The sequence below is a fragment of the Girardinichthys multiradiatus genome, chromosome 6 (genome assembly GCF_021462225.1).
Source record: "Girardinichthys multiradiatus isolate DD_20200921_A chromosome 6, DD_fGirMul_XY1, whole genome shotgun sequence".
Classification (NCBI taxonomy): domain Eukaryota; kingdom Metazoa; phylum Chordata; class Actinopteri; order Cyprinodontiformes; family Goodeidae; genus Girardinichthys; species Girardinichthys multiradiatus.
The window spans coordinates 12,431,998-12,455,785 of NC_061799.1; the positions used below are offsets into that span (position 1 = coordinate 12,431,998).

General features: G+C 39.7%; 1 protein-coding gene across 3 annotated transcripts; it reads right to left on the reverse strand.

Moving 5' to 3' along the window:
• Positions 1 to 589: 589 nt before the first annotated feature.
• Positions 590 to 22,516, reverse strand: si:ch211-14a17.10 (putative leucine-rich repeat-containing protein DDB_G0290503). 3 transcript variants are annotated; one of them, XM_047368330.1, is made up of 43 exons: positions 22,378 to 22,468; positions 22,218 to 22,291; positions 16,725 to 16,769; positions 16,591 to 16,612; positions 16,412 to 16,480; positions 16,242 to 16,331; positions 16,070 to 16,138; positions 15,889 to 15,984; positions 14,813 to 14,899; positions 14,601 to 14,696; positions 14,369 to 14,434; positions 14,166 to 14,255; positions 13,995 to 14,081; positions 13,822 to 13,911; positions 12,293 to 12,382; positions 12,127 to 12,195; positions 11,988 to 12,050; positions 11,827 to 11,889; positions 11,672 to 11,740; positions 11,474 to 11,557; positions 11,068 to 11,154; positions 10,360 to 10,440; positions 10,187 to 10,255; positions 9,962 to 10,051; positions 8,454 to 8,543; positions 8,274 to 8,363; positions 8,066 to 8,128; positions 7,906 to 7,968; positions 7,761 to 7,829; positions 7,579 to 7,662; positions 5,186 to 5,272; positions 5,013 to 5,096; positions 4,832 to 4,900; positions 4,660 to 4,749; positions 4,490 to 4,579; positions 4,317 to 4,406; positions 4,150 to 4,239; positions 3,989 to 4,069; positions 2,437 to 2,499; positions 1,815 to 1,874; positions 1,563 to 1,709; positions 1,435 to 1,482; positions 591 to 1,290 (listed from the first exon to the last, which is right to left on the reverse strand). In XM_047368330.1, exons 1-43 carry the CDS (start codon positions 22,451 to 22,453, stop codon positions 737 to 739), a joined length of 3,834 nt encoding a protein of 1,277 aa, XP_047224286.1. In that variant the 5' UTR covers positions 22,454 to 22,468; the 3' UTR covers positions 591 to 736. The 3 variants fall into 3 exon arrangements, with proteins under 3 accessions (XP_047224288.1, XP_047224286.1, XP_047224287.1); XM_047368332.1 differs by lacking the exon at positions 3,989 to 4,069 and having other exon boundaries at positions 590 to 1,290; XM_047368331.1 differs by lacking the exon at positions 16,725 to 16,769 and having other exon boundaries at positions 16,591 to 16,670; positions 22,378 to 22,516.
• Positions 22,517 to 23,788: the final 1,272 nt, after the last annotated feature.

Here is a 23,788-nt window from a genome sequence, read left to right on the forward strand (position 1 = left end):
TTCTGTATGCTGGAAACTGAAGTCTAATTCCTTATTTGTGCTCACAACTTGGCCAATTAAGATGGTTTCTATTCTCAAATGAAGGAATTACAAGAATATCCCCATTGATGCATCAAAGGATGTGGTAACATCACATTTTTATGAAGCTCACAAAATGGTGAATAAACATTACCTCGACGTGTTTATAGACCAAGAATGCTGGGAGTCCTTTGTTTTAGGTGATCGGCACGTCCGATTTTTTTTGGAACTGGACAGGCCGATCACCTATCTGATCTGATCGAGGGAAAATTGGCGGATTCCAACCTCTGGCCGATTGACGGGTGCATCTCTTAGATTCCACGTAGGAACCCTGTTTTTTTCATACCTAGAAATTTTTTTTTTAAATGTGATGAAATCCTTTGTGATCATTTGATGAGTGAGTTTTTCTAGAAAGATTTGTAATGTTTCTCAAGGCATGTTTACATTAAAAAATACTCAATAAAGTTGGATGGTTGCATCTCATTTAAATGCATCTTTAAGATTGGTTGCACTCCTTTTTTTGTAATCATGGTTAAAACACATGAAAGATGAGTCTGAGGTCACACACTGCTTTTTTTTATTTATTGAATCAAGATCATTCAGAAAGTCAAATGTGTAAATACCGTTTTACTCTGTGAAATATTCCATTATTAAATCATTTGTTCATAACTGAGATACATCTTGGATAAATGTGACAAAACTGAACTTGTTTTGTTGCTTAATTAATCCAGTCAGTTGATCCTGGAGGGAGTAAAACTATTGGTTGAGGATGTTCAACATCCTCAACGCAATAGTTGAGAAACGGATAGATTTTATCTGTAAACTCCTGAGCTGAGAACGAGTACAAATGAGATCTGGCACCAGAGTCATAGAAGGAAATCTGTCCCTTTTTATAGTCCAGCAGGATTCCCAGTGTAATGGGTTGCCTCTCAACTTGAAGATTAACAGACATCCTGTCAATCGCTTTTAGTTCACCGTATCTGGTGAGGACTAAGGTCCAGAAACCATTTGCAGGCCTGAAGGATAGCAATCCTTTTCTCTTAACGGACTCACTGGTCATTCCAATGTGGTAGCAATTCTTTTCAGCTACAGACACCTCCCAGTAATGACGGCCTCTTGAGTAGCCGGTTGCACCCAGAACCCCCAGAACCACATCGAACCTGCTGGGGTTGTCCTTGACTTGGACAGGGTCTTTGGCTGTGAACACCTCGGTGTTGTTGGCAGACAAAGTTAATCTGGGATGTGCCGTTAATGGATCCCAAGTGGTCTTTGCTGGAAAAGGACAAATAAACGTTTTTTTTTTGCCACATTTACTAAAGTCACATGCTTAAATATGTTGAATACAAAGAGTGTGTTAGGGTGCAATGTCTGTAACTATACTAATAATACTGAAGACAACTCTAGTGTGTGACTCACTGCTATAGATGGTCCTGTCTTCCACATCAGTTTGTTTCCTCACGAGATCTGAGAAAAGAGTAACAAAGCATGTGTTCACGGTTCTGATCTGAACTAATGTTTAACCTGTAAATCTGAGGTCAGCATACTGTCGTAGTCATCCTGCAGTCTGTCTTTTTCCTGGCGCTGTTGCTCGAAGTCACGCTGCAGCTTTTTCAGGGCAGCGTCCCTCTCCAGCAGCAGCTGCTGGAGACGATCTGCATCCTCCTGGCTCTGCAGCAGCTGCTTTTGTTCGTCTGTTATATCAGAAGCTTATTTAACACAGCTACACCAAGTGAACCACTGATTCTTCACTACAGGTTTATCTACACAGTGATAAACAGTCATTTTTGACCTCTGACCTTCACATTCGGAGTTGGCATTGCAGCACATTTCCAGGTTGTCAATTTGTTGCCTTAAGTCTGATTGAGAAAAGAAATTTCAAGCATTATAACACCAACAAACGCAAGAAGTGTAAAGGAAAAGTTTTGACTCCTCGAGAAAAGAAGTTTTATTAGAGACAGTTGGCCCGAGACAAAAGCGAACTAACCTGCGAGGCCAGCAGGAGGCCACCAAATGAACTTAATTTCTCACACAGAATAAATATCTCAAAACTTCAGATTTGCAGCTACAGTTACCAAGACTGAGCCTACTTTTGCACCGAAGTAAAAAATATATTTTTTGTTTATAATCTAGATATATTTATCATTTGAAAAAAAATGCTTCATCGGCCCCGACACGTGACCATTTTCAGATCAGTGAATAAACTATATATTTCTAAAACATGTCAAGATGTATGTTGTTCACTCTGGGTATAGAGGCCAATACTTTCAGTAGATAACAGGAAGGCCGAACAGACTACAGCACCAGTACTGTGTTTAAACTTTGGCCAGCTTTGTTACAACGACTCGCTTAAAAACAAAGAAATGCACATTGAACAACATCACAGCATGTCTGCCGGACCTTGCTGTGCCTTTTACATACCTCTGTTTACACTCTCAAGCTTTCTGTTCTCTTTTTCGTTCGTCTTTAGTTGTTGTTCCAGGTCTGAAAACGGAGGCAGAAGCATTGCCTGAACCAAGTGTTGTATGTTGTCTGGGACATTTATGTCTGGGAAAAGTTTTCACACCCCTTGGACATTTTCACATTTTCTCACATTACAAGCATGTTTTTATTGGGGTTTTATGTGACAGACCAACACACAGCACAGCTGTGAAGTGTAAGGAAAAAGACACAGTGGCTTTTGAAATACTTTAGAAATGTAAATCTGAACAGTGGGGCGTGAATTTTAAATTTACACCCTCTACACTGATACCCCTAAATGAAATTCAGTACAACCAACAGCCTTCAGATGTCACCTACTTAGTAAATACGATCCACCTGCGTGTAATTTAACCTATGTATGAATGCAGTGGGTCTCAGGGGAAACAATGATCAAACAGCATGATTGAGACCAAAGAACAAAGCAGAGATTTAAGGGAGAAGGTCAATGCAGGGTTAGATTCTAAGCAATATCCCAAGCTTTGGGAACTTATTTATTAATCTTTTCAATGTATTAAAAATGAAAAGAGTGTGGCACAACTACAAACCTAGGAAGATATGGCTACCAGCTAAACTGACAGGACAGGCAAGGAGAGCACCAATCAGAGAAGCAGACTGGGTAACTCTGGAGAAGCTGCAGAGATATACACCTCAGGTGAGAGAAATTGTTAACAAGACATTAGCTATGCACTCAACAAATCTGCCCCTGGTGTAATAGTGGCTAGAAGCAATTCATTGTTATAATAAAGCCATAAAATGGCCCATTTGCAGTTTGCCACAAGGGATGCTGGGGGCACAGAAACCATGGGAAAGAACATGCTCTGTTCAGATGAGAATAAGAGTGAACTTTTTGGGATTGCAAACCACTATGTGTCATGCAAAACCAACAATACACATTGCCATGAATGCACCGTCCCCACAGTGAATTATGGTGGGAGCCTCATGCTGTGGGGATACTGTTCTTCAGCAGGGACAGATGGATGGAGGTAAATACAGGACAGTCATCAAAATTAGAGCATTGTTATGTTTTAGAATGGTCCGGTCAAAGACCAGACCTAAATCCAATTGAGACTTAAATACTGTAAACTGTTTACATCCAATGCGGCTGAGCTTGAGCTATATTTGCAAAGAAGAATGGGCAAAAATGTAATTATATAGATGTGCAAATCTGGTAAAGAAATACCTCGGACGACTTGAAGCTGTGGCTGCAGCAAAATGAGGTTCTATAAAGTTTTGACTCAGGCTGGCTAAATGTAAATGCTAACGTACTTTTCTTATTTTTACTTTTAAAAGTATGTAAACCATGGATGGCTCTACTTCCACTATGCAACTATGAACTACTATGTGTTGGTCTATAACGTAACATCCCAGTAAAATCCATTAAAGATTAGGGTTGTAATGTGACACAATGTGAAAAGTTTAAGGGGAATGAATAATTTTGCAAGGCACAATACATTAACAATTTGCCAGATTACTGCACAACAAAATAACAAACCAGAAGTACTCTTCGTAAGAGTTTTGGAAGCTTCTTCCATAGTTTTTTTCACCTTAGCCCTCAGATTGGTGATTTCCATTACTGACAAAGACAGAAAACAGTTGTTTCTGTGCGGCAATGACAATAAACATTGTGTTAAATTAGTACATGAAAGTTCTTACTCAGTTTAAAATTCTCTGCATCTGCGTGCTTGAGCTGAAGTTCAGTGTTTTGCAGTTTCGATCTAGTGAAATTGAGTCTTTCTTGAAGCTCTGGAGATTTAGACATACATGCATATGAAATAAAAATTTCATTTCATGTCACATAAGTATATTTGTTACAGTTTTACCTTCAAGGTTTTCAGCATACATCTGTTTGAGGTCTGATATTTGCTCCTGTAGGGGTCCGGTTTTATCACGTAGCTCCATAATCTGAGCAGCTAAAAGAAATGAACAGTTCAAACCACTTAAATGTTATAGGTATAAGATAATTATGTTGTTTTTTTAAGTGCTAAATTCTTACACAGATTTGCAATTCCGGTGGTACTTGATTCCAGCAAAATGGTTTTCTCTTTTATTTGAGTTCTGACCAACTCCAATTCATTTTCCAGATCTTGAAAAAGGAAAAACAGAAGCGTCAGACGTGTCCATGTGATGGACTTTTATATCCCTTTATTGCCAACCACTCCTCACCTTTAATTTTTTCAGCTTGCTCTCCCAGCCGATTCTCCTCCTCCTTCTTCAGTTTGGCTATTTCGTCTTGTTGAGCCAGAATTTTAAGCGCTGACAGAAAGAGAAGATCCGATGAGATCAGTTACCGAGCAGGAACATCAGAAAGTGTCGCACTTATTTCAGTGATACCTACTTAGTTTTGTGTTTTTATTGTCTGTATCCTGAATTCCATCTATCAGGTAATTGAGATGGTCTTGCAGTGCTGGGGTTAAACACAAAAAAAGTGAACCATTTAATTTCCTGTAACATTTTTTTATATATCAACCAGAAATTTGTACTGTGTTAGCTTAATGCAACATGTTTCTGTTACTTACCTCTGACCTCGACATAATCTGATTCATTTGAGGCCACATGTGCAAGTTGCTCGATCTCCACCTGTACAGCAATAATCTGTAAAACTGAAAAAGTTAAACGTTTTTTAACTTACCTCACATCAGTATCATCCATAAAAGTTGGGGATTTTTTGCTGAGTCTTTGTGATACTCACATCTTTGTGCCTGAGTGCTTTGTTCTCTCAGCTCTACTGTTTTATTGTCCAGGTCTGCATTTTTCTGGTCAATAATTCTTTGAAGCTCTTCAAAAACACAGACAGAAATATTTGTTAGCTAGTTTCCATGATATTTAATTGTACAGTGTACAAAGATATGTAGACATCCATATATCCATCCATCTATTTTCTTTTTCTGTACAGAGTAACGGGGAAGCTGGTGCCTAGGTACCTATCTCGAGCAGTCTATGGGCGAGAAATGGGGTACACTCTGGACAGATTGTCAGTCCATCGCAAGGAACAGGGAAACAGAGACAACCATGCACACACCTACCACTAACTGCACCACCATGCAGCGGTGATGTGTGTATATATATATATATATATATATATATATATATATATATACATACAAGGGTTGGACAATGAAACTGAAACACCTGTCATTTTAGTGTGGGAGGTTTCATGGCTAAATTGGACCAGCATGATAGCCAGTCTTCATTGATTGCACATTGCACCAGTAAGAGCAGAGTGTGAAGGTTCAATTAGCAGGGTAAGAGCACAGTTTTGCTCAAAATATTGAAATGCACACAACATTATGGGTGACATACAAGAGTTCAAAAGAGGACAAATTGTTGGTGCACGTCTTGCTGGCGCATCTGTGTGTAAGACAGCAAGTCTTTGTGATGTATCAAGAGCCACGGTATCCAGGGTAATGTCAGCATACCACCAAGAAGGACGAACCACATCCAACAGGATTAACTGTGGACGCAAGAGGAAGCTGTCTGAAAGGGATGTTCGGGTGCTAACCCGGATTGTATCCAAAAAACATAAACCAAGGTTGCCCAAATCACGGCAGAATTAAATGTGCACCTCAACTTTCCTGTTTCCACCAGAACTGTCCGTCAGGAGCTCCACAGGGTCAATATACACGGCTGCTATAGCCAAACCTTTGGTCACTCATGCCAATGCCAAACGTCGGTTTCAATGGTGCAAGGAGCGCAAATCTTGGGCTGTGGACAATGTGAAACATGTATTGTTCTCTGATGAGTCCACCTTTACTGTTTTCCCCACATGCGGGAGAGTTACGGTGTGGAGAAGCCCCAAAGAAGCGTACCACCCAGACTGTTGCATGCCCAGAGTGAAGCATGGGGGTGGATCAGTGATGGTTTGGGCTGCCATATCATGGCATTCCCTTGGTCCAATACTTGTGCTAGATGGGCGCGTCACTGCCAAGGACTACTGAACCATTCTTGAGGACCATGTGCATCCAATGGTTCAAACATTGTATCCTGAAGGCGGTGCCGTGTATCAGGATGACAATGCACCAATACACACAGCAAGACTGGTGAAAGATTGGTTTGATGAACATGAAAGTGAAGTTGAACATCTCCCATGGCCTGCACAGTCACCAGATCTAAATATTATTGAGCCACTTTGGGGTGTTTTGGAGGAGCGAGTCAGGAAACGTTTTCCTCCACCAGTATCACGTAGTGACCTGGCCACTATCCTGCAAGAAGAATGGCTTAAAATCCCTCTGACCACTGTGCAGGACTTGTATATGTCATTCCCATGACAAATTGATGCTGTATTGGCCGCAAAAGGAGGCCCTACACCAAATGTTTTGGTTTGAACAGTTTCCAACAGTTGTGATCCTACTTTCCGCGAAATAACTTTGTTGTACCTAACATTTTCCATTTTAGGAAGACTGAATTTATCAGTGAAAATATAAACCTAAAAATGATAAAAAGGTGTCCTTCTGCATCAACCAGCTGGGCAGGCAAACAAGATTTAAGTGAAATAGACTGATTCCTGTCTGAGTACTGCTTGGAGATGATCAATACTTATTTTATTTAGTTCATCCAACTGTTTTTTTTTAAAACTGGCCACAGGTTTTGATTGGGCCTACAGTTTCTCAACTTTGCATACTTCTGATCTCTAAGCCACTCCTTTATGCCTTTTGCTTGTTGACACTGTGCTCCATGATGCTGGAAAATACACAGATCATCACCCGATTGTGTCTTAATTGTTGGACTAAGCTGCTCTTAGGGGACATTTTGATTCAACTCTTTATTTACGCGGTGTTCTTGATCAAACCGTGAGTGAACCTGCATATAGATCATATTGGGATGCCTCAGTTTGGCTGGAAGGAACCATGGGTAACACAAAAAGACGGTGATTTTGAACACACCTGCTCTCCTCCTATAGCAGGCAACAGAGGGATTTCAGCTGTAACTATACTAAAATGAAGATAAACATTTGTGTCACTGCAAAAATACAGTAAAATGTATGTTTTGTCATAAGGTAAGTCGTTGAAGTTTTCAAAACTCTGTAATGATCTATTATGCATCTAGTCTGCACTACATGTGACTGCATGGTTCATGCAAACGCACCTTCAACTTTAGATTGAGAAAGGGAGTTTTTCAGCTGCTTCCTCAGTTCCTCCAGCTGCACAGCTAGTGTAGAAACTTTAAGAACTAAAAGAAAGATGCAGCAGGAAACATGGTTTTCATCAGCGTTGACATCCTCTGATCTTCAGAATTACAGAAACAATCCAGGCAGATTCATGAATTACCAAGGGATGTAACCATGTCATGTTTGGAGTTGAGTTTCTCAATCTTGGTATCCAAATTATTCTGCAGGTCTACAAAAAAACATTAATTGTAAGGTTTGGACTCAAAATATTTCCTGCTGCAAAGTCAACAGAAGTTAACAGTCACCTTTAATTTTGTGCTCGTGAAGAGAACACTGGGCTTCAGTGTGGTTCAAACTGATCTGCAGAGCTGGTACAAAATATAAATATAAAAATATAAATTATAATGTATTTACATTCACAGCAGTCTCCATGTTTACTATGTCCAAAAGCCTGACTAAATTTACTTTTGATCAAAGCTTGATGTTCCTGGTTCTCCTTCTCTTTAATCTTCAGTTGTTCCTTCAGCTCTACGAAACATCAGGTAAACAGTTTACATACCAGGCAAAGGTAACACACCAGAACAAAAAAAAAAAAACAGATGTTGCATATACTCTTGCTAATCTTCAAAGGAAATCATTTATTAGTAACAGTAAAAAGCAGGAGCATACTCACTGGTTACTGTGGCAGAAGCTGTTTTTTCCTCACTTTCCTTTGCAGTTTCCAGTTGCCTGAGCTTGCTTTGCAGCAAAGAGATGCTTATCACTGGAAAAGCAAAAAATATTTTGATGAGGCACACATGAATGCTATCACCAAATAAAGATTGCAACGTTGCTTTCTCGCGTCGTCACCTACACAGATTGCCGTTTGTCTGGTTCTTCTCAGTCACCTCCCTGAAAACTTTTCCCAACTCTGCCTGCTTTGCTTCAAGCTCATTAGTGAGCTCTGATTGTGTGAAGAATAAAAACAAAATAATCAGTGATTTGCAGGAGATCATTAATACACTCAAAATTCCAAACACAAACTTTAATGTTTTACAGTTAGCTTTTGTGTGGGAGAGCGAGTCAAAGTAATGAGTAATTGTGAGGTAATAGGAAGATCATATTTGGTTTTCAAAGTTTTTTACAAGTCAAAATCTGAAAGTGTGGTGAGCATTGATATTCAGCCCCTTCAAAAGTTGGTAGAACCTATCTTTCGCTGCAGTCATTGCTGCAAGTCTTTTGGCCCATGTCTCTTGGCCAGTTTTCTTTGGAAAAATAGTTCAAGCTTGGTCAGGTGAGACAGAGAATGAATGTGAACAGCAATCTTCAAGTCTTGCCACAGATTCTCATTTGGACTTGGGTCTGGACTTTAAGTAGGCCATTCTAACATGAATATGCTCTGGTCTAAACCAATCCATTGTAGCTCTGTCTGTATGTTTAGCGTCATCCGTCTACCCATCAACTCTGAGCAGTGGCCCTGTTGCCGTGGAAGAAAAGCATTCCTTCAGCATGATGCTGCCATGCAATATTCCATCTCACATTGGGAATGGTGTTCTCAGTATGATGTGCAGTGTTAGTTTTCCACTAAAAAGTTCAGCTCTGGTCTCATCTGACCAGAGAACCTTCTCCCACATGTCTTACAGGCTTGTGGAAAACAGAATATGAAACTTTTTAGGGGTTCCTTTCATCAATAGCTTTTTTCTTGCTACTTTTCCATAAAGGTCAAATTTGTGGAGTTTTATCATACTTTTATAAAGCCCAGATATGTGAGGTGGACAACAGATGTCCTGTTAAGAGATTCTTCCGGTTGAACTGTGGATCTTTCTTGCCTCTTGTCTACTTTTCTGATTTATAATTTCCTTCCGTGACCTAATATCTTAGGCAGACATCCATGTCTTGGTAGAATTGCAGTTGTGCCATACCTTTTCCAATTTCAGATTATGGATTGAGCAGTACTCTGCGAGATGTTCATAGTTTGGGATATTTTTTAATATCTTAATCCTGCTTCTCACTTAACAATGTTCTCCCTGACTGTCTGCTGTGCTCCTTGGTCCTCATACTTCTATTTATTCTCATGCCAACCTCTGAGGTCTTCACAGAACATCTGGATTTATGCTATTTACTAGTTAGGTGTCTTCTGAAGGTAGTTGGTTGATTTTATTTAGGGGTGTTTGAGTAAAGTGGGCTAAATACAAAGGCATACAACTCTTTTCAAATTTTTATTTGTAAAAATATTTGAAAACTACCCTTTTACTTAAAAAACTATTTAAAATACCTTGAGGTGTGTAATGTTACAAAATGTGAGAAAGATTGAGGAATGTGAATACTTTTGCAAGGCAAAGTAAATCTCAGTCCAGGTATTACTCCAGTGGAAATACTTACGGGTAATCCTGTGGGAATGTGAAAACTTAGCCATCGAGAGCAGTTTCTGGAGATACTCCACCTGACTTTGCAGGTTCAGGATTGTAATCGCTGAAACACAAAACATTAAAAAAAGACAAGAGTCTAAAACACAGCAGGTTTTACTTTAATTAATTTCCCAACACATTACAGGGAGACAGGCACAGACATCAGAGGGATGGAAGTATTGGAAACTGTTTCACTCACTCTGTATTGTGCTGTCCTGGTCTTTGCTATCTAGTTCACTGAGCAGACCCTGCAGTCTCTGTTGCAACACTGAAAAAAACAGTAGATTGTGTGTAATGGTGATTAAATTAGGGCGTCTGGGATACAATTCCTGCAGTTTTACTGGTAAGTTTATTTCTGTCAGTTTAAAGTACCTGTTATCACATCAGTTGTTCCATCAGTATAGTTGCTCTGAAGCTCCCAGATTTTATTCTGCAGCTCAATAATCCTTAAAACTGAAACATAAATGTGGAAAGTTTGATGATACTACAACATTAAACAGTTTTTCATGAAGCTCTGAAATCCACAGATAGTTTAATCTCTACTTCATAAATGCACAAGCTAAATCAATCAGGTGGTACAAGGGAACAATAGAACAGATGTGTTGTTAGGGGCTCTTAACAGCTGACTAAAAGTTGCATCAAGACATTAAAACCCAGTCAGAACGTGGATGGTGTCGACAGGGTTTTGTAGAGACCTTCTGGGGGCCTCTTGCCAACCTCACCACATCTACACCCTGCCTTCAGGTCTCCAAATAAATATTTTTTAGGCTTTTAGCACTGAGGATGATCAGCTGCAACATAAAGGATCTCATCAAGCATGTGAAAAGAACAATCCACTCTCCAGGAAATGTGTCCTCCAGGCTTCTTGCACATAGAAATCTGTATGTGCTGGTGCTCCCAGCTGCATGAGGACAGGCCCACAGAACTTCATTCCCTAATCGGGATCGCTTTTAAGCTCACAAAATATTAGATTGGGATCATTTAGACGTTAGTAAAGCTGCCTGTTTGTAAAACCACCAAGATAGACGATACAGACTGAAATATGTTCCAAATGATCTGGACACATCACTGTGGACTTACTTATACTTGGGTTGGGAATCAGTCTTTCTATGTCTGCAGTCCTGGTGTTCAGTACCTCTTGTTTCTGCTGGATCAGCTTCTGCAGCTCTGAGAAGAAGAGGAGGAGAAAAATGAACGCCAACACGTAAAAAAATAAATGTGAAGGTAATGTACTGCAAGTATTTAAACGTCTCACTTTAGGTAAAAGTAAATGCAAATATACAGTAAAAAGTTTAATTTTTTCACAGTTTGTTTTGTGAAGTATTAATTCAAGAAATAAGTCTATCAGAGAGGTAATTTGTGTTCATTTACAACCCTGAAGGACAAAAGAGCTAATCATTCCCCTTTTTCTAAGCAATTTTAAAATATAAAGATTTAACATGACAAAACCTTCAAAGCTACGCTTATTAAGATAAGTGGGACTCACTTGCAATCTCATTTGTGTCAGTCGTGGTTGAGATCAACTTCTTTAAAGCGTTGATTTCACCATGCAGGTTTATTACAGTAAGAACTGACACAGACAAACACAAGTAAACGACCATTATCATAGAGAGAAACTAATAAGGAAAACATCTTTACATAACAAATGAGAAAACTGGAATAAGAATGTAAATAAATAACTGACTGAGGGCAGGTTCAGAGGCTTCAGTCTTGTTTAGCTGTGCAATCCTTTGTTCCAGTTCAGTTTTCACCGCTGGGAACAAAGGCAAGTCTTTTTAAACAGAAATGTAACAATGTCAGAACTCTGAGGTTCTGGCTGCACTCACAAAAGCTGCTTACCTATATATCGTTCTTCAACTCCAGAACACTGCTCACGTGTCCGACCCAGCTGATCCTTCAGATCTGTTGTTAGGGGGGAAAGAAAACTCCCTGGTTATGGAAACCTTTCTTAACAAAATGTAATCAACATTATAGAAATAAAGTTGCTCAGGAAGACTCACTCTTTATTTCAGTTTGAGCCTTGGTGTAGTCTTGTTTATAGGTTTGAAGGAGTGACAGAATATCTGCAGGAACATAAGAAATAAGTCTAAATGTTGACCGGGATGTGATCTGTTTCAGAATAATTGGAGACATACTCACCCTGGTGTTGACCACCTTTTGTCTCCTGTTGCTCTCTTAGCTCCTCCATGATGCTGATAATTTTCATGACTGGTCAAAAAAAGGCGCACACTTGTCGGTCTGTTATGGTTAATATTTTAAATATTCTTCAAGGGCAGAGATCACTCCCCTTTATACTTATACTCACTCAGCTGTGCTATGCCGTGATCTGCACTCTCCAGCTTTTTCTGCAAAATGGCCTCTTCTTTCTGTTTTACCTCCAGGCTCACTGTAAGGGCTAGAATAAGAAAAATCCTTTTAACACATTTCTGCATTTTCAGTTTAAGGAACCACAAGACTTGTCGATAATGAAATCATGGTCGCAAAAAAAAAAAAAAAAGAAACTAATAACATTTTCAAATTTTTTCAGATTACAACAAAATATTTTATTGTTTTATTCTTATTGTTTTATTGGGACTTTATGTGACAGACCAACACAACGTAGTGCACAGTCGTAGAAGTTGAAGGTTTCAGTTCTTTAACAAACAAAAATCTGAAAAGTGTGGAATGTTTTTGTATTCAGCTCCCTTTACGTAGATATCCTTGAATCACAACCAATGCAAATAGTTAGTCACTTACACAGTAAAAACAATCCACTTGTGCGTAATTTATTGTCAGTATAAATCCAGTGGTTCTGTGAAGGTCATTAGTGAAATTAGTTAACAAACAGTATTATAAAAACAAAGAACACAGCATGTGGATACAGCTGTGCAGAAATTAAAAAAGAAATACAGCACAACTGTAAACCTACCAAGACACAAGTCTACTGGACCTGACAGGTAAAGCAAGGAGAGCATTAATCAGAGTAGCCAAGCAGTAACTCTGGAGGGGATGCAGAGATCCACAGCTCAGGGTGGAAAATCTACTGACAGAACAACCATTAGTGGTGCTCTCCACAAGTCTGGCTGTTAGTGAAGAGCAGCAGGAAGAAAGCCTAAAAAAGTTCTGTTTGCAGTTTCCCACAAGCCCTGTTGGGGACAAAGGAAACACCAGAAGTTGCTTGGCCAGATGAGAAAAATGTGAACATTTTGTCCTAAATGCAAAAATGTATTAAATGAAAAAAAGGAAAACTAACACTAAACATCACCCTGAACACACCATCCCCAGCCTGAAACATAATGGTAGCTGCATTATGCTGTGGAGGTACTTTTCTTCTGCAGAGAGAGGGAGGCAGGTTAGAGTTAAACATGGGACACTCCTGGAAGAAACCCTGTAAGGCTTAAAAAGATTCGAGACTGGTATGTAGGTTCACCTTCCAGAAGAATGACCTTGAACATACAACCAAAGCTACAATGGAATGGTGTAGATCAACGCAAAGTTATATGTTCGACTGGTCCAGTCAAAGTCCACACCTTAATCTATCTAGCTATCTGTGATAACACTTAAAATTGCTGTTCACAGGTACTCTCCATACAATTGAACAAGATTTAAGCTGGTTTTGAAGAAAAATAGACAAAAATGTCCTTCTCTAGACAAGGAGACAAGGTATTGACTCAGGAGGGCTGAATACAAATGCACAGTATATTCAGATTTTAATTTAAAATGTTAAAAACCCTGTATCATTTTTCTGCAACTCCACAATTAGGACACAAGTACTTTGTGTTGGTAGATCACATCAAATCCCAATAAAATCCATTGCCCTCCAAGGCGCTGTGTGTTTTACATGCCCCCATTCACCTTTGAGTATGGGTTCCAGTGTCCTTTCAGTATCTGAAACCAACTGTGACAAAAGAGCCACCTCCATCTGCAACCTGATAATTTCCTTAGCTGAAAAATCAAATCAAAGTACATTGGATCAATGTAAACTTAAAACAAGAACCTAAATAGAGACCCATGAATTGCAGGCTTACTAAGATTCTGGTCATTTTCACGATCTCTCAGCAGCAAAATTGCTCTCTTCAGTTGCTCAGTCTTTTGCCTCAGTTGTCTCTGAGCATCTGAAAATAAAAACCAAGCTCAACATATAAAATGTGACAGACATATGTGTTGGTGATATCGTAAACACATAGTACAGGACTCACTGGAAGTTTTAGATACAGTTTCCTCAGTCAGGATCTTGATCCTTTTCTCCATCACTATGATTTGACTGCGCACAGAAATCTGCTCCAGCACTGGCATGTTAATGTTAATAATCAGAAATACCATTTTATTTCTTGGTAAGTCTTTAATATTGTGACTAAAATAAAGAAAACACTGGAAGATGTAATAAGGCTGGCTTACTGACCAATAGAGAGAATGTCGTCTTTGCGTTGCAGCATGTTGAGCTTCTTGTCCAGCAGCTCTTGTAGAGCTGAGGGAAATAAAAAATACAGTGAGAGAAATGGACCAGTCAAAGGATTATGGGTTAGATTTTATGAGTAGGCTGTGTAATCTTCAAAAATAGCAAGTGTAATTGATTAAAAAGTTTATTAAACTTTTTAATCAATTAAACATTTGAGTTAAAGAGAGCAGTTTACCCAGAAGTTTTCCATCAACATTAAGAGCAGTTTCTATGTTTAATTTGGTATCCTGCAGGTCCCAGATCTGATTTTGCAGGGAGATTATCTCTAGGACTGAACACACAAATCACACTTATTATGCACTAAACATTGCTTACAGATAAATAGTTCTCACAAATCATGAAAGAATAATATTTTTCCTCTGCTCAGCGATGAAAAAAGGAACTCACTTAATGCCAAGCTTTCCCCAGTTCTGTTTATTTTCTGTTTCTTAGCGTTCAGCTCGGTGGTCTTTGCGTTCAGTTCTACTTGCAGAGCTGTTCAGGAGAGAGACATTTTTTAAAAATTTTGTGGAAGAATGTCAACGTTGAGGTTAAATGTTTGATAACATACAATATGACCTGCTGGACTTTGTGCATGTATTCAGATCCCTCAAACGTTTCCCTATTTTCCCAAGTTACAACCACAAACCTCAATGTGTTTTCACAAAGTGGTGAATAATTGAAAAAACAGGTCCCATCTGTGCGTAATGTAATCTCAGCATAAAGCCAGCTGTTCTCTGAAGACCTCGAAGTTTTTGTATGAGAACATTATTGAACAAACAGCATCATAAAGACCATGATTCACAGCAGACAGGTAAGGGTTAAAGTTGTGGAGAAGCTTAAAGCAGGGATACCTTATAAAACAACAGCTAAATCTTTGAACATCTCACAGAGTTTCAGTTTAACTAACAAATGTGTATAGCCCAACGTCAAACCCACCAAGACATGGGGATCCACCCAACTGGCAAGGTGGGAAAGAGGGAACAATAATCAGAGAAGCAGCCAAGAGGCCAGTGGTAATCATCTGCTCCACAAATTTGGCCTTTATGAGAATCAGTGAGTTCAAAATTTCTGTTCATGAACACTTTCCATCCAATCCGAGTGCTTGACTGACCTTGACGTTTTAGTGTCTCAATGTTCATGGCTGAAAGAGGCATACCCCAAAAAGACTTGCAGTTGTAATTGTGCAAAAAGGTGACTCTACTTTTTCGATTTTTTTAGTTATACATTTTTAAATCCTTGTGTCGTTTTTACTCCCACTTCACTTCAATTATTTACTACTTTGTGTTGCTCTATCACAACAAATCTTGATAAAAATAGCAAAGTTTGTAGTTGTAATGTGAGAAATTCTAAATACAAAAACTCAAGGAATGCATGCTTAAGTTAATGTATTTGACTGACTGCATGAGTGAAGTGGATCACAATAAAATATATGAACAAACATTTTGCCAAACTAAAGAAAACAAATGAATAAAAGTGCCCACCTGTTATCTCAGTCGAATTCCCATTTGAATTAACAGCAGATTCAAACTTCCTCTGTAAAGCTCTCACATCCCTGGTTAGTCCCATGAGCTTTAAAACTATAGAAATAGTTAAAAAAGATAAGCCTGCACGATGCTGAAATGCAACAATAAATAAAATTGAGAAGTTTGTTTGTAGGCTCACCTTGAAATATCTCAGTGTCCAACACCTCCAGCAGGTGGTCCATTTTGGTCTGCAGCTGGGCTTGATATGCTGTCAGGAAATTGCATTAAACATCTGAACATTTTGCTTGTGGAAGTCACCTCTACAGATGGGCTCTAAGTTCGTTGTGCAGCATTTTAAAACAAAATCTTACAGCCTGCGACAGATGTCAAAGCTGAAGTGCAGGTGGAGAGTTTCAGATTCAGCTGCCTGACGTCCCTCCTCATCTTGAAGGCTTCCCCATCTTTGGCGAAGCGCTCAGGTTAAAGCAGAACAAGGCTGGAGGAGCCATTTCAACCCATGAAGGATATACTGTCTACTCACCAAGCTGGCTGTTACGCTTGGTTGTTTCCTGAAGCTGCATGTTCAGGGAAGCCAACCTTTCTTCGACCCCTGACGAACAAAAGACCGTAAGTTTGTGTCAGATGAATCAGAACGGGAACCAGCTTTGATGAGTAGTTAGGACGGCACATGTTAAGCCTAAATATGAGGAAAACCCTTACCAGTGCAAAGTTTGTTGATTGACTGAAAGAGGATGAAACCCATTGGATTAAAAAGTCCAAATAGAAATTCATTGAGGACTCTAATATGTTGCAACAGACATACAAATTAAGATGGGAAAGAGGTAATTTCTTACTGTTACATTCACATCATCAAATCTAGTTCCATCTGGCAAGGTAAGCTGAGTTAAAAACATAAAAAAGTTTAAAAATCACTATTTACACTACACATCTTTTAATATGTCAATACAGTGGATATAGAAAATGTACAAAACCCAGTTAAATGCCAGGTTCTGTGATGGATATGTGATGATTCACACTATAGATCATTAGTTCCCAGACTTTTCAGCCTGTGACCCCTATTATAACAATGCCAGAGCCTGGCGACCCCCATAAGAATAAACATTTTTACACTCTATATTTATTTATAAAATACAGAGTGAAATAATTACATGTATTTTTAAATGTTTTCTAAAATGACATTTGATCATTTAATTTAATAATTTATTATTTAATGGGACATTTCATGGTACATTTATTTATTTCATATTTATTTATTTAATATGTCCATTTTGGCCCTATATTCACCTCAGCGGTCACATCAAAGTGATTCTGAAAATCATCTGGTGACCCCCCACTTGGAGTATTGTGACCCCTTGGGGGTCCCGACCTCCACTTTGGAAACCCCTGCTATAGATCTAACAAGGTGTTGGAAACAATCCTAAGAGAGTTTGATCCACGTTGACATACAGTCGCTGCAGATTCACCAGTCGTCCATCCACCATGAGAATCTTCTGTTACAGTACATCCAAAAGGGCTTTACTGGATTAAGATCTGGTGGTCTTGGAAGCCACCAGAGTACAAGGAACACATTTCCATGTTCAAGAGATCTTGAGCTCAGTGACATGGTGCACTATATTGCTGGAAGCAGCCATCAGAAGATTCAATTCAATTCAAATTCAAAAATACTTTATTCATCCCGAAGGGAAATTAAATGTTGTTGTAGCTCATATTATCCAGGTTTCTTCAAAGAGCCATTCTCCACAATGTTTCTAATTTTATGAAGCATCCTTCTTTGCACAATGATCTGCAGAGGTTCCAGAGGAGTCCCCAGAACAGAGACAACCTTCTTTCTTAGCTTGTTGAGCTTTGAATCCCTGGCTCTGATGCTTCTACCCTAGCAGATGATGGCAGAAGAGATCACACTCTCCACAACAGACTCTTCTCTTAAGATCTACAATCATCTCTTTTGTTTTATTCATGTTCAAACATGCCACAAAACGGTCCACCAGCTCCCTGTACTCAGCTTCTTGTCCATCTCTGATCCACCCCACGACTGCAGAATCATCCGAGTATTTCTGCAGATGACAGGAGTCTGTCTTGTACTGGAAGTCTGAGGTGAACAGAGTGAAGAGGAATGGTGAGAGTACAGTCCCCTGTGGTGCTCCTGTGCTGCTGACTACCTGGTTAGACACACAACCCTTCAGTCTCACAAACTGTGGTCTGTTTGTCAGGTAGTCTTTGATCCAGGAGATTGTTGAGGCCTCCACCTGAGACAAAGCAAATCAGGTTTTGTATTAAATGCACTGGATAAATCAAAGAATGATCCTCATAGTCTGGATGGCTTTGTCCAGATGACAGTGGGTTTGTTGAAGCAGGTGTATGATGACATCTTCAACTCCAACTCCACAGTGATAAACAAACTGAAGAGGGTCTTGGTAGTTTATTGTTTGCTTATTCAAGTGGGCCAACAGGAGTCTCTCTAGGACCTTCATGGTGTGGGATGTCAAGGAAACAGGTCTATAGTCATTGAGGACTGATGGGTGAGTTTTCTTTGGTACTGGAACAAGACAGGAGATCTTCCACAACACCGGAACCTTCTTCTGGGCCAGGCTGAGGTTGAAGAGGTGCTGCAGAATCCCACAGAGCTGCTCTGCACAAAACCTTCAGGACTCTAGGGATGACACCATCTGGACCTGCAGCCTTATTCCGGTTTCGGTCTTTGCAGTTGTCACTTCACCTGACTTCTGGAGACACTCAGGCAGAAGGGAGAGGTAAAGGGGACTTCAGTATCTTCTGATTTGGTTAAAGGCAAACATGCATGCAGAAGCAGAAGGGTCCATGGCTTAGGTGGACAATAAAACATTTGAGGTGTGACAGGAAAGCTGTGGGTCAAAGGAGGGTGGGATGTCTGTTTGGCTGTGAGCAGGAGAGGAGGATGATGAGCTTGCTTCTGAACTGAACCATTGGCTCTGTCTAGACATCCATCGGTCCGATCTCCTCACCGCTTGAAACCTGTGATCTTCCTCATCCCTGACCACACATCTCTGATATTATTTTGCTGGAGCTTGCTCTCCAGCTTCTTCTTATACACCTCCTTGTAGTCTCTTATCTTGACTTTAAGTTGCTTCTGTATACTCCTCAATAATTCCTTGTCTCCCTCTCTGAAGGCTCTTTTTTTTTGTTAAGCAGGTCCTTCAGGTCACTGGTGATCCAGGGTTTGTTATTGGGGAAGCATCTCACGGCTCTGGTGGGGATGATGTTATCCACACAGAAGTTTATATAGTCATTCACACATTCAGTCATGGCATTGATGTCCTCACCATGTGGCTGGCACAGTGCGACCCAGTCTGTAACCGCAAAGCAACCTTGCAGGGCTTCTTCAATTTCCTGTGACCATTTTATCACAGTCCTCTTTATTACAGGTTGTCTCTGAACAAGGGGCTTATATTTCGAGCAGAGAAAAACAAGACTGTGATCTGATTTGCCTTGAGGAGGTCTTGCTTTAGAGATGTATGAGTCCTTGACATTTGCATAAAACAAATCCAACGTTTTTTGTTTTCTCTGGTAGAGCAGCTGACAAACTCTTTAAATGTTGGAATTGTAGCAGAGAGTGAAGCATGGTTAAAATCACCAGATATTGCCACAAACGCATTGGGGTGTTGTGTCTGTAGCTTAGCAACAACTGAGCTGATGACATCACATGCAGTGTCAGCAACAGCTAAAGAATGTAAACTGTTGCCAAAATAACACTGGTGAACTCTCCGGGTAAATAATATGGACAAAAACTTACTGCTAACAGTTAAATATCTGGACTTCAGAGACAACACTTCACAGTAACATTTCCTGGATGACACCATCTGTTGTTAACAAGTGCTGCCAGTCCACCTCCTTTATGTTTGCCACTCCTCTTTAAATCTCTGTCTGCTCGGTCAGAAAGCCTGGCAGAGAGACGCTGGAGTCAGGGTGTGATCCCGCAACCATGTCTAAGTGAAACACATAATATTGCGTCCCCGATACTTTGGCTGGATCCTTTGTAGGGGTTGGAGTTCATCGAACTTGTTTCCCAATGATCTCACAATGCCCATCATAATCGATGGACAAGATGGTTTGAACTTCCTCCTCTCTCTTCTCTTTGCTCCTGCTCTGCATCCGCAGTGCCTCCTTTTCAACTCATGAAGGATATGAGGGTGTAGTTGAAGTATTACAGGGGTTGGACAATGAAACTGAAACACCTGGTTTTAGACCACAATAATTTATTAGTGTGGTGTAGGGCCTCCTTTTGCGGCCAATCCAGCGTCAATGGGAATGACATATACAAGTCCTGCACAGTGGTCAGAGGGATTTTAAGCCATTCTTCTTGCAGGATAGTGGCCAGGTCACTACGTGATACTGGTGGAGGAAAATGTTTCCTGACTTGCTCCTCCAAAACACCCCAAAGTGGCTCAATAATATTTAGATCTGGTGACTGTGCAGGCCATGGGAGATGTTCAATTTCACTTTCATGTTCATCAAACCAATCTTTCACCAGTCTTGCTGTGTGTATTTGTGCATTGTCATCCTGATACACGGCACCGCCTTCAGGATACAATGTTTGAACCATTGGATGCACATGGTCCTCAAGAAAGGTTCGGTAGTCCTTGGCAGTGACACGCCCATCTAGCACAAGTATCGGGCCAAGGGAATGCCATGATATGACAGCCCAAACCATCACTGATCCACCCCAATGCTTCACTCTGGGCATGCAACAGTCTGGGTGGTACGCCTCTTTGTGGCTTCTCCACAGCATAACTCTCCCGGATGTGGGGAAAACTGTAAAGGTGGACTCATCAGAGAACAACATGTTTCACATTGTCCACAGCCCAAGATTTGCGCTCCTTGCACCATTGAAACCGACTTTTGGCATTGGCATGAGTGACCAAAGGTATGGCTATTTATTTTATTTTGGCTTTTTTTCTTACCACAAACTATTTAAAATTCTTTTTGACAGTTTTACACAGTGAGTAAATTTTATTATTTAGACGGTTTTCATTTTATTTTGATTAGAAGTCATCTAAATCCTTGATGCCACCCCCATTTATTGTCTGCCTACTTTCACAAAAATACTGGAAAAATAAAGGCCACTAGTGCCCCCCCAAAAAATCTTTTAAAAAACACAATTTCTTTTGGCATTGTGATGTTCGCTTTGAGCTTCAGCTTCAAGTTGTCTTCTTCACGTCCAGAAGCCTTAATGCATCTGGATCTGAACTAGTCACTGACTGTATAAATGCCACAGTAAAGAATGCCATCAATAATTATTGAAAAAAAGGGTGACAATTATTGAACGTTTCACCAAAATCAATGGAACATGGTCAGGAAAGCTGTAATGAGCATGAAAGCAATGCTGGAGGGTCTGCAAGAATTTTTGGCAAGCACTTTGTTAATTTCTACATGTGGCAACGTCTTTGTTCTACATATATCTGGACTAAAGATTAGGGTTGTATAGCACATGCCTTTTTTATCTGGGTCTGATTAAATAAACCTAAACCATGTGGAACAATGTGTTATGGTCCGATTAAACCAGAGCTGAACATGATGGACCACCACCAAACAAAAAACAAGAGTTTTCATTAATAAATAACACCATAACCAGAGTGGAACATGGTGGTGGCAGCATCATGCTCTGGAGTTACTTTTCTTCAGATGTCTTCAAACCTTTAGGTGTTAGCTAGAAAGCTGGAGGTGAGGAGGGATTATCTTTTTCAGCATCCCAATGAGTCTAAGCAAATATCCAGATCAACAACAGAATGTCTCTACCAGAGGAAAAATAAAGCTTTGGAATGGCCTGGCTAGAACTCCGAATAAAATCTGACAGAAAATCTGTGGGATCACCTGAAGAGGGCTGATGAAAAGAGATGCTTCACAATCTGATAGATTTGAAGAACCTTTGCAAGATAGAGTGGGCAAATATCATCTAGATGTAGCATGCCGACAGATTCCTACTCAAGACAACTGAATGATGAAATTAAAGCAAAATCTGCTTTGACAACAAATGAGTTTAAGGGTGTGAACACTTATGCAATCAAGTCAAGTCAAGTAAACATTATTATCCCCAAGGGACAATTTGGTGTGCAGACAGCAGTGATAACATAAAAGCCTATTGTAGCATTATTATTTAGATATTTTTCCCAATTAATTGATTTTTCAATTGTTTTTCAGAGGATATCATGTCACTTGGAATGGAAAAAGTTTTAAAATGGCTCACCATGGTCTTATTTTTTTCTAATGCATAATCTGGCTTGTGAACAAGGGTGTGTACTTTTTTTTATATCCACTGTGAATTAACAAAGTTAGAATAAGTAAAGACTCACTGGAATCCTGGGCAGGTCTTTTTCCACCTCTGGGTTTCCTGTCTTCTTGACAAATTCACCCTCATTATATGGCACTGAAAACACAAAGAAGAATCATCATTAGAAATCAAATTTTAGTGCAGTTCTCAAGTGCACAATAAGGGAAAGTATAGCATCTTACCGTGTCTGTTGTCAGATGCATGGAAGACACAGATGAGAAGGAAGAGAGCCCAAATAAGGTTAGAACCTCCAGCCATTTCTCTGTTCCAAAACATTTATGACCTGCAGCAGCAGCGGTGCTCTTTATATCGCCACTGGGTGACCAATACTGTGAGATGGAGCGGGCTTCCCAGAAAGGGAGGAGCAAATTGATTCTTACAACAGCAAAAACGTTAAAAAGAATGAAAGGGTTGAATTGTTTCCTCTACATCAGGACAGAAACACTGTTAAACATTCATAGGAAATGAAAAAAAGAAGAAAAAGTTTATTTTCTTTTTGCAAACGTGGAGATGTTTTTTCTAAATATAAGAAATCACTAGGAAGCTAAAATGAAAACATTTCCTGCGCTTTGAAAATTATTCACACTGTTACTTTTAAACCTTTAGTCAAGTTACAACCACAAGCCTCAATACCCTTTAAATTTCCAAAATTTGGAAAACCCTCAGCTTTCATGTCTTTTATGGGATTATATGTGATAGATTTACATAGTTATCAAGATTTTAACAAATAAGAATCTGAAAAGTGCAGGACAACTTATTATTTAGCCCCACTGAGTCCATCCTTTTTAAAACCAATTTGCACTGCAGCTGCAAGTCTTTTGGCGTATGTCTCTACCAGGTTTGCACATATCCAGGAGGTACTATGATTTCAAGCTCAATCAGATTAGATGGAAAGCATCTGTAAACATCAAGTCAAATATCCTCCATTGAGTTTAGGTCAGGACTTTGACTAGGCCATTGTAACACATAAAAACGCTTAAATTATTTCACAGTGGCTCTGGCCGTGTGTTTAGGATTTTTGTCCAGCTGGAAGGTGGACTTCCGCCCCACTCTCTGCAGGTTTTCTTCAAGAATTGTCCTGTATTTAGTATTGACCTTCTTCCTTTCAACTCTAAACATTTTTTTTTTCTTTGCTGTCATGACCAGCCAGAAACCTTTATTTTGATCAGATCTGACCAGAGCACCTTCTTCTGTGCTTCATGGATTGTGGATTGCTTTGCAGACCAATTCACGATTATATAGCATGGGTCTATTACATAAAATCCCACTGAGATCTGTGGATATAGTCTCAAGCAGTATGAATACCATTGTAAAGATGCTGTGAAAGTGACTTGTACGTTATGTGCAATATTTGTGTGTATTTGAAAATGTGTATACACCCACTAAAGTTGTAGTGTCAGCGAAAATAAAAAAGGGAAAAAAACAAGGCCAGCAATAACTGTAGGGTGGGTATTAAGGGGGGGGGGGGGGGACAAACGTTGTTCTGGATATGTGGCCATATCCAGAACAAAAACACACCAAATAATTAAATACAAAAGGCTCCTCCACGATGTTGCCAGAAAGCATCTGCTCTGGAAGTTAAATATTATACTG